Raw genomic sequence first — 11,158 nt, 5'->3', positions numbered from 1 at the left:
ATCATCAGTAGTATGACTGTTATTCGTGACATTATTTCCAATACCAGTCACTGGAGTATTTTTTGTTGATGTTACTTTCAGAAATATCTAAATGTATTATCTTTTTTCATTTCCATTTTCTTTTCGGTGTTTTCCTTATTAGATTTCTCATGTCAATGTTTTTATACAAAACATGAGGAAAGGATAACCAAGGGTAGGAAGCAGTTAAAACTCACGAATATCTTTCATATCATATATTTGAAAAAATTCACAAAATACAATGTAACAAGATAATACACCTTATTTACGTGTTTTGGCAGGAACAAAATAGCTTTATCTTCGTTTACTTTTATATAGCATCATCACTAGCTATGCCACAGTTCGGGGAGATATTATAAACAGCTAAGGTGGGTGATGGGGGGGTTACGGGGAAAGGAGAGGGGGCGAGACCGGTGAGGGGGGTGGGGGCGATGGAGAAATAGTCTGTGGCCATTGCCGCCGCTCCTTCGCCACCGCTCTCTGGCCCCCTCTCCCTCCCCCGCACCTCCCCAGCCACCACTGCACTAGGGGGAGGGGAAGGGGGACCTCAGCGAGCGTCGAAGGGTCCCCGCCCCCCTCGCCCTCTCTCAGCGACGTCTGTGAGTTCGCACCCAAGCCGGCCAGAGCCCACAACGGCCCGCGAGTGGAACCAGGCTACAAATCCCGAGCAGAGGAAATAAGGCATGTAAACTTTGGTTCGCATGTTTCTTTGTGATTGGAAGAAAAGAAAAATTAACATTTTTCAAACATGATATTACATATCAATGGTTCAGTAATAATGAATGACGGTATCACAATCTGGATTTAGCTTGGTTCCCCCTTTGCCACTTCCTAAGACAAGTGCGATGAGCAACAGTGGCACTAATGACACTATGGCTTATAGGTGATTCTCTCTTGTCACGGGCGTCGCTTAGTGACTTTTGTACATTAGTCCCGGTTCAAATCTGTATCATATAAAAAGTTATTTTTTACATTGTGCTACCCTTATCCTTCACTAGTTTTGTCAACGTGTCGGTGAACCGTAAACAAAAAACTAATTACTCAAAATAATCAATTTGTGATTATGGAAATGATAACTGGCAATTACCATTAATATAATGAAGAAAATAAACGGAAGACTAAACGTGTGTTGTAAAGAACAGACAATAATTCGTATAATTAAAATATAAGTGGCAACTGAACAACTGCAGCTATTTGAGTTATTAATGCATGGATTTCGTTCTGAAAATAACACCCGGTCGACTGAAGGCCGAGACTCTAGCATATGTGACATGTCTCGAGTGCCACTTCCAGAACTCGTCCTCCGACCTCGTCAGTTGCTCGCTTTGTGACGCAGGCAACACGCGGGAAGCACGGGCGGCGGCGGCTGTCGAGCTTCGCTTACAAAATATTCTCTGTAATTAGGTATGTATCGCTATATATAAAATCACATTTATATTTTCTGGGACATGTTATTAACAATGAAATGTGTCTTGGAAATGACCAAAATGTCTTAAAATATATCACTAACTTACTCCCTAGCAACTCGTGACGGCACCGGACAGCCAACCTCCTGCGTGCATTTCCCGCCTGTTTGTGTCTATCATATATGCATAAATAATATCCACATCGGAATAAATAATAAATGGTACAACCTTTCTATGTGTAAATAAATTGTGGTCAATTATCATACATGTCTAGTCTGGAAATCGTTGATGATCGTTTTCAAAACTTTGATACACTTCGAATTTTTAGACAAACTACATTTTGGTATTTTGACTCGTTCATTAGCCAACTAAATACAAATAACTCTTAATCATAACAAATTCTCAATATACATTTGTACAATATACAAAATTGTAAAATTAAGTCTATTTATGCGGTGATTGATGGCACTCATCCGGATTTACACTAGCTTGGTGGGGCTGGAGTCCGAGACTCGCCTCCATCTTGCGGACCCAAGCCCAGTCCCAGAGGACGAGAGGGAAGGAGGAGTCTCGGACTGCTTGAATGAGTCCATGCTACTCGAGTCTCAGATCCTGAACACAACGCCAGACTCCTTCGCCCGGAGGCCTAATGTGCCTGGACTTCGGCTGTGATCGAACCTGCTCAAGTATGAGGAATCACCTCGCCATCAACAGTGTTTCTTGAGTGAAGAGAAATGTGTGTGCGAGTGAATGAAATACGAAGCCAAGACAAGATGTATGTGTATGAAGTAAGAACCGAGGGGGCTAGTAACAGCACAGACTTGGTATGGATCATAAAAATCTATACATTATAATATATATATATTATTTATATTCATATAAACATATGTAGAGATCATCTTAATCAGCGATATATTTGTCCAACAGAGTTTTTAATCTTTCACAATCTATTACAATCTCAAATTATAGCACCTTCAAACTCTGTTTAGTTTCTAAAAATCTCACCATCTTTTAAATTTATTATCTTTTTTGCTTTTTTTTTTTTTTACATTTCGTTTTTAACCTTTTACATCTTGGCACCAACAAACAAAACAAACGGGTGATAACCAAGGACAAACAACCTTTCGATAAAAAACAAACATACAAAAATACAGAAACAAAGTTGAAGTCATTGTGATCAGAAACGAAACTGAAAAAAGCATTGCTTAAGTTACATATACATATGCACATTCATATATACAAAGAAAGACAAAATAATATATTACAGAAGTCGACAAACAAAAAAACGTTAAGTGAATACAGCGAGACCCGAAGATTTCTGACATCACCACTTTTGTTTCGAAATCTCGCATTTGCACGTTTTTTCCCCTTTACGTTCATTTATAACCAAGTCTGCTGGATACCGCCGTCAAGAAAGCAACTTACGACTTCCACGGATAGACTGAAGACTAGACGAACCGAATGCCTGTTGACGGCCCGCAAGTGAAGCCCGAGAGACCGTAAGGGAAGAGGCTTCTGTCGGGCAGTGGGGGGGGGGGGGTGAAAGTTACACGACGGGGAGGGGGGGGGGGGGCAGGCGGTCTGCTCTCGAAGCTTCAACATCTTTGTAATATCAATTAAATTAGGACAATATATATATACTTTTCACTGATGTAGTTGCTTCGAGTTACTTTGGAAAAGGGGGTGTAATGCCGACAGTGAAGATGGGGGAGGGAGGCAACGCCTTTCGAAAGTTAACCTTGGCATAATTTTGTCATGGGCCCCGCTGCGTTATCTGCCTCCTTCCCTCAGGGCTGTATAGGCGAGCACTTGCAGGCATTTCCAAATTCTCAGTTAGAACAGCCCTTCCACTTGAGCGGAATTGAAAAGGGCTGGTGGCTTTGTCTCCAGTAGGAAAAAATCTTCAAGGATTTCCTTGAGATAAACTTTCCTTTTTCAATTTTCTCTTTCATCGGGCGTTCCTCCGACTATAAGATTTGAGTTAAGCGGCCAAACCCTCAAATGTGAAGGGAGAACTAAGAATTCGGTTGAGACTAAACTGCCGAGGGTAATTGTGGCGAGGATGAACTACTGACGGTGATGATTAAGACAACGACAGCGGTATGATATGACCATGAAAAGAATGTGACGATGATGATGTACATGTGTATGTGTATGTATGTATGTATGAATATATATATGTAAGTATGAATATATATATATATATATATATATATATATATATATATATATATATATAATCACTGATCTCGTTCAATGAATGTCATGAGAGCGACTCGCGATGAATGATGCAAGTGAATGATCTTGAAATAATATACAATGTCCACGGATACTCCCTTCCTCATCAGGTAATTAATTAAGGAAGGCTCACCAAAGTCACACAACTGAAGGTGCTGCTCCAGCCACCCTGCCTCTGCCTCAGGCGTGGCAGCGGCCTGGAGTCTTGCCTGCCCTTCCTGAAGACGCAAGTCCTCCTTTTCCACACCGTCACCAACAGCACCGGCAAACACTACGAGACGAACCGGGCCACCTCGCCAGGCGACTCCTCTTCCGAGGCCGCTCGCGGGTGACGCAACATTCAGGCACTGGACGAGTCCGAGCTCCGCGTTAATAATGGTAAGATCACAGCTGGGAACACTTGATGAAATCACACGGCTTCTGGGGGCCACCCGCCAGTGATTGCACCTCTTTGGCATGGCACTGCAGGCAGCGTGAGGGGGGGAGAACCACCTCCGCTGTCACTGCTGCTGCTGCTACTGTTGCTGCTGCTGCTGCTGGGTTTCATCAGCAGCACACATCGCGCGTTACGACTCGAGCGAAGCGATGAGGCTGTGGAACACAACGGACTGCAGGTCGTTTCCCAAAAGCGAGGCGTGGCCACACGCATACTGCTGCTGCTGTGTCCTGCCCCAGTCATGGTAGCTGCTGCCCCCGGTGCCCATACTGCTGCTGTAGCTGTTTGTATAGCTACTTGTGTTATTATTGGTACTGGAGCTGCTACTGTTGTTTGTAGAAGTGAGGGAGGGCGTGGTGGTGGAAGGTAGGGTGCATGAGTAGGCAGGGGCGGCGAATGGCGTGTCTGGGCGAGGCGGCGTGGGCGTCGAGGGGCGGGGCTGGGCGCTGATTGACTCGCCCGTGAAAGTTTCGTACAGATCCCGCAGGATCTCCTGCGTGTCGTCAACAATGATCCTGGAATCGTCCTTGTCGTCCACTCCGCACTCCATCAGCCGCGACTCGCAAGAGCCACGCTCGTTCTCCTTGTCGTCATCGAGGAAGAGTCTGGGCCTCTTGGGCGCCGGCACCGGGTCGTCTTCCTCGAGGGCGGAGATGGGCGTGGGGGCGGGCTGGCCGTACACACTGAGCACGTCAGACACCTGCATGTCGCAGGGCGGAGAGGGGGAGCGGGGCCGAGAGGCAGACAGGTAGGACGGCGACACATTCGTGGCACCAGCGCGGTGACGAGCCAACTTCTCCTCGCGAGCCTCGCGCTGCAGGCGTCTCAGAGTGTTCCTGGGGAAGAGACAAGGAAAACAAGGTCACGCTATGCTCCAAGAAAAAAAATCATGCCACATACTGGGAGGCATTAAAGAACCTGGAAGAAACATGTACTGGTATTCAGTAAAGCTGATAATTCCATAGATAGAGAAGTACACAATGATAGAGAGCGCATGACTCACCTGATCAGTACGAATCTCCGCAGGCCGCTCTCATGATCCTCTATGGTGCGGTACTTGGCGTTAGAGATGCGGATCACTTTCTTGCGTTCCTCCCGAACACGGAACTTGTAGCTGGTGATGCTGCCGCGACGACCAGCTGCGCTTGGCCAAACTCCACTGGCGTCGATGGCCATAGTCGGGCTAACACCTGTACACGGAACAAGAAAGAAACTCGTTAGTAACAGTAGCCAAGTACAATTAAGTTTTCAAGCAAACAATTTGAGTGGCAGTAATACTTTCTAGCGGAGTTTTCCTATAAAATTCCCCAAAGACCGACAATATTATGAAAAGCTAAAAGATACCAAGTTCAAATCCAGTACACATTCAGATTTTAGTTCTTTATCAATTTCACTCACTAATATCTACACTAAGAACCTTCGGGCATGCACATGTAACCTCAACACCCGTTCATACCACGAAAATAGCATAAGCTGCTCACTCACAACTCACTCAATAACAGGGTGACGAGTACTAATCAGAATTATCATTTCACACTTCATGTTCCTCACTAGCCCTCATCAGCCAAACCATGAAACTTTCCAGTCACAATGACTCGCGCCACAACAGAATATAGTCCATAAAGAAGTCGTTAAAAACGTGAATAACGTTAAGAAAATTATAACAGATGCATCGTTTCCGTACCTCGTTGTCTAAGAGTAACCATGCCACCCTGTGTAATGGGCGAATGAAAAGATCGTATGAAACCGTCAAATGTATTCACTTTTCACTATCCGTACGCGTGATGAAGGGAAGGCCACTACTATTCTAAGGTGCGGGACGGAGCTCTGAGCCGCACGTCCGTACGCACACTTGTTGCTTGACTATCTGAGTCAGCCTCTCATGCACCACCACAACCCGGGCCAGCCAGCTACCAGCCTGTGACGCTTCTGCCTTTACTGCGAAACGCAACCTGAAGCTCGTGCTGGGGAATTCTCTCTGAGTTTCGTTCACCCTGCCCGTGCGCTCCCGCCGGTGTCTGAACGAAGCGTGCAGGTAGAAAACGAAAGTGGCTGACACGATCAGGTTGGGGAGGCGTGTTTTCCCCTTTTGGACCAATGACAAGCTTACTAGCCAGTGACGTCACGTTAGCGTCACCCGGGCACGTCAACAACTAAGTGACGTCACAGCAGTGTAACTGCACACGATTTGCAGTGATTTCCCAGGTGAACACACTTACACAGACGCGATTCACATTATCTTATCACTGTAAACTGTTAAAAAGATAGAAGTGTAAAAAAAAATCAATGATTTCTGATACAAGCTGAGGAACACGGTGTTTCACACGGGAGTTTGTGGAATGTCCCGCTCTGCGGAACGGACATCCTGCCTAGGAATAAGGGACAATGACGTCACTCCAGGCCCCAGAACTGCTCTTACTACCAGGAGGATTCGTATGCCCATCGTGCCCTTCCTCTACCACCAACTCGCCATCTACGTTTCGAAACGCGGATACGCATCTGGTAAAGCAATTCAACTGATGCATGGATGAGGGTTAGACAGTTCACCACGTCTCCCCACTACTCATTCGGTGCGTGGTCATCCAAAAACGTTACTTAGCAGGCGTGGCCGACCGGACTGTCGCGGGAAAATCCGTTCACCCCCCCCCCCGCCCATATACCCCCAACTCCTTCCTCCGTGCTGCCCTACGGCCTTGTGGCTCACGGTCGGCTCAGCTGGTTCCGACGGCCGCACGATCACCCTTTATTGCTTCCCCTCAACTTCGACCACTTCTGGTTTTACTATAGATAAATTGCAAACGTCTCATTTGAAGGGAATCAAAGAAAACATTCAGAATCGTTTTAGATCTACCGGTGAGATATCAATTTAGAGAATATTGTCAACTTCCTATGATCCCGCGTTATTCGGGGAAATTCCGTCTTTCGACCACTTGCAACATGCACGAATTTTCCTATTCTCAGATGCGTACCGAGAAAGCTGTCCCGTCCTGCACAACTGATATCAACGTTGAAGCTAGCATTTTGACATCTTAAAAACTTGTCCCGAGGTCGCGTGAAATTGATGGTGCAAATTCTGCGAAGCTCGATGATTTCTTAACTTTGAAGCACACACAATTAAAAAGTTTTTCTCCAGTGTTTCATTTGTGTCTGATTACTTTTAATTATCTCTCTCGCAATAATGATCAGCCCTTGTCCTATATGAAATTTCTTACATCATGGACAAGCATCTACTTGGCGAAACTCTCCGCCCGAAATCCCACTATCGCCAAGTTGCCAGTTCGAGGTTTTATGCGTCGGCCGCGGTGAGGTCCCGGAAAACATGTCGTACAGGAGAGTTTCCTCCGCTCTCTCTCGTCACGGCCGGTCGAATGTATGGAATAGAAGCGGCATATCCGCTACCACGTATCTTAACATGAAGGAAATGTATTCTGAATATGTGCTACATGCATGGGCCGTTAAAATCTGACATAAAATGATCTCAAGAACGTCGCCTGTATAAAGAAAATTCTTCCATGAATATTAATCAATTAGAATATTGTCGATATTGGGCTTATGCTGTAATAGAATATAAGCATTATAATAACCGAGAACATAACAGGAGAGACACGGCAGGTAAAATGACCTGTAATAATAAGTGCTCGGTGACATGAAAGGCAATTGATTAATCTACCGATAACTGATTGTTAAGCCAAACAACAAAATAATAATTTTGCCATTATTATTTATCACATAATACATCAAGATATAAATGACTAAATAAGATTGTATTGAGATAAGTCTTTTTAGTTTAAATAACAGCAACTTTCCCACGCTACCGAGCTCTAGGGGTTGGTACGCCTGGCCATCAGCTGACCCGAGTTGCTAAGTAACTTTTTCCTTCGAATATTTATGAACTTTAAATCTTTACAGACTTCGCAAACACATTTCGACAAAGATACGGATACAGATGCGTACCATGCTTAACCTGCACTGTTGATCAACTAATTCGGTTATTAGCCGCGCAAACTCTTTCTGTGAGCTTATGCGATACAATCGTCGAGTTTTCTAACAAAATGAGAAGTAATAATCTACTTTTCAAAATCACAAACCTATAACTCCATAGCTACTGAAGGTAGATCTAATATTAAGAAATTATGTATGTAATACAGTAAGCTACGGAGGGCCAGCAGTGGTTAAACAGCATGAAAGATATGGCTAGTAGCGGCTGCTTTGCTACTAGACTATCATATGGTCGCAAGCACGCAACACACGCGCTGCCAGGAAATGGAGGTTATCGTACTGCACCTCCGCCTCCTCCCTCGGCTGATGGCACCGTCTGGACCCCCCACCCGTCCTCTCTTTTTCTCTTCTCTTCTCATCTCCCTCTCTCTCCCCGGGCTGAGATGATGAAATATTGTATTCGTACATTGTTACAACCAGTTCACCAAGTATAATCCAGTTTCAAAAGCTAGCGATTCTAATGTAAACCTAACGGCAGACGGCAAGATTAAACCAATGCACCCCGAGCTGCTTTCCTCCCACTGTCAACATACAGCGGTTCAGTATTAGCAGAACTCAACCTACTCGGCCCTCAGACCCGTGGGCCTAAGAACCCCCCTTCGTAAGTCTCGATTTCTTTTCCTCACTCTTCTAATACATTGTAGCAGATAATTGAAGCAGTGCCTGAACGAAGCTTTCAAAGTTCTCCTTGCGCCTTGCCAGGGAACTTCGTCAACGCGTTTTTGTCAAACTAATGAAAATCCTAACATCCCTTCCTCTCTAAGCGTGTAACCTTAGGTTTAAAGTTCAGAATGTTAAAGAGGCACCCGGTGAAGTGCACTACCCTAATGTCTTCCACATCCTCCTGTTCTAAAGGACCACTTCCTTATTCTTTTAAACCTATAAGCGATTCCACCCTCTCTCCTCACACTTGCATCTACTGCCGAGGATAATTTGCACCACTCAAACAGACCCTGAACTTGAGGTAGGATAGCTGGCGGGCGCTGAGCTCCTCCTCTCCGTCGTGGACCTAGGCCGAGTGGTAGGTCGCGGCCTCCGGGATGTGGGTCAAAGCGTGCAGGGTCCTGTTGGGGGCGGGGTAGGAGGGAGGAGGTAGAGGGACTGACGGCGGCCGAAAGAATGTGCAGGGCGTCCTTGGGGAACTCTCACACCTGACTTACCGCGACTGGATTTCGGGGATGACCAAGCGCGGAAATAAACCAGGGAAGTTAGCTTCCCTCATAAGCTAATTCGAAACTATGCACAATGAAACATATGTTGGCACCGGTTGGCTCAGTTGTAAACAAAGGAATCCTGCTTACTGCCTAATATATCTACATTCGAACAACACAGTAGGTGCGTAGAAGCACGCGTGTGCGCGTCCGTGAGCACGTGTCAGTTAGAAGTGGGACAGGGTCAGGCGGGCCAGGTTCACACACAGCAGGGACGCCGCACCGCTGCCGAGACGGGGCACTGGCGACGTCTGGGTGGCATAGTTGAGGGTGGTGAGCGGAAGAGAAAGATGGACGAGGAAAACTACTGCGGTCGGACCACCGGCAGAGGCAAATCTGAGTATATGTAAATACGCTACTGTAATGAGCATTTTATTAGAATAATGACGAGCTAATACAGCTAGTAAAACACTCAAATTAAGATACAGATAACGTTACCAAGGAGACACTTAATCGGCAGGGTCTAAGCAAATCATTAGCACCAGCAATGAAGAACACACCAATATGACATTTAAACGGCGTGGAAGTTTAACGTTGTAGTAAGTTCTACGCAACCCACTCTGTCATCCTGAATCAGCTGGACATACATAAAGCACATGACGGTCGACATAGATGCAAGGGACCTTCTATTACTACATATTTGTGTAGTTTTCATACTTTAAATATAACAAAATTCCACAAATTTCCCACGGAGATCTACACTCCTAACACTAGTTAAACCCTATTAACACACGAAGATTGAACATATTGGTCAAGAAATGTATTAAGGCATAATTTATAAGACCCACCTTCGATAGAGCGCCAGCAAAGACCACCAGTTCTCCTACGGCCCCCACCCGTCCCATTGTGCCATCGCCAGCACTTTCTCTGGTCTCCAACCACTCCTGCCCCACGCACCTCGCGCACCAAACCACGCAGCAAACACTTTTCCAAACTCACATTGCTACTCTATCTCTGCTTAATATATATACATAAATAACTAAACAGAGGGGTGAGTTTGACCCACAGGGGAGATCGTCCTTCGCCGGGGGACCACCGCCGCTCCCCTCCCCACCTCTCCGCAGGCTTCTACCAACGGAACAGCCTTGAAGCACTGAGGCATCCTGGTTGCTTCCGTGTCCTGATGGGAGCGGCAACGCAAGTTTTCCTAAATGTATTGCCTAGCTAGGGCTGACAAATAAGTGTTGACCAGACAATGTACAACGCTGGGTGGCTTTTTCATTAGATGTGCTACATATTACAAATTGTTACCTGTAAACTATGAAAGATCACAACAAAAACTACTCTAACACCGTTTCAACAATGAATGTCTGATCGGTAACAAGATTAGATAGCTCGAACAGAGCTCACAAATGACGAGCACAGCAGCTAGAAACAGTCTTCTACAACCCGCCCGGCGTGACGACACACAAACTGTTGCAGCACCAACACCAATCCCCATCCCTCGACCTAATTGGCCCCGCTTCAACAGTGTGACACACGCTGCTAGTCTGACTCAATAGAGCATCAAGACGATGCAAAATCTACAAAGCAACCACGTAGAAAAACACAAGTTACATAAAAAGTCACACGAAGGGTCAGCAGGTATACAGAAGAGAAGGTTGCTCAAACGTTTGGAAAATTCACCAAAACATAAGGTTGGGGGAGCAGATCGGCCGACCCACTTGGCGAGTTATACGGAAACTCGGTCCTCCACAGCCAGACACTCTCAGTCCGGGACCGCACGCCCTGGCACATGCACACACACACACGGCGCTCCACAGGCTTCGCTTTGCTCATGGCTCACGCTCACCAGGAGGCACTTGCGAGATCTTTGACCCATGCTCAGATGGTGGTAATATATGGTAACA

The 11,158-nt window shown here is 45.9% G+C and overlaps 1 protein-coding gene across 1 annotated transcript; it reads right to left on the bottom strand.

Annotated features, from left to right (window-relative positions):
* Positions 1 to 218: 218 nt before the first annotated feature.
* Positions 219 to 10,235, bottom strand: LOC125032678. Its single transcript, XM_047623933.1, has 3 exons — positions 10,097 to 10,235; positions 5,102 to 5,288; positions 219 to 4,934 (listed from the first exon to the last, which is right to left on the bottom strand). The coding sequence occupies exons 2-3, from the start codon at positions 5,272 to 5,274 to the stop codon at positions 4,229 to 4,231; spliced, it is 879 nt and encodes a 292-aa protein (XP_047479889.1). The 5' UTR covers positions 5,275 to 5,288; positions 10,097 to 10,235; the 3' UTR covers positions 219 to 4,228.
* Between the last annotated feature and the right edge of the window lie 923 nt (positions 10,236 to 11,158).

This window comes from Penaeus chinensis, chromosome 15, assembly GCF_019202785.1.
Source record: "Penaeus chinensis breed Huanghai No. 1 chromosome 15, ASM1920278v2, whole genome shotgun sequence".
NCBI classification, from domain to species: Eukaryota; Metazoa; Arthropoda; class Malacostraca; order Decapoda; family Penaeidae; genus Penaeus; species Penaeus chinensis.
Note: the sequence above shows the minus strand (reverse complement) of the source record. Positions and strands in the feature narration are given on the sequence as shown.

What these genes read in the sequence shown, in the direction of transcription:
- LOC125032678 (XM_047623933.1), bottom strand. Translation starts at nt 5,274, where the DNA reads ATGGCCATCGACGCCAGTGGAGTTTGGCCAAGCGCAGCTGGTCGTCGC. An exon ending in CGGAGATTCGTACTGATCAG is followed by an intron (nt 4,935 to 5,101) that starts GTGAGTCATGCG and finishes TCTCTTCCCCAG; the next exon opens with GAACACTCTGAGACGCCTGC.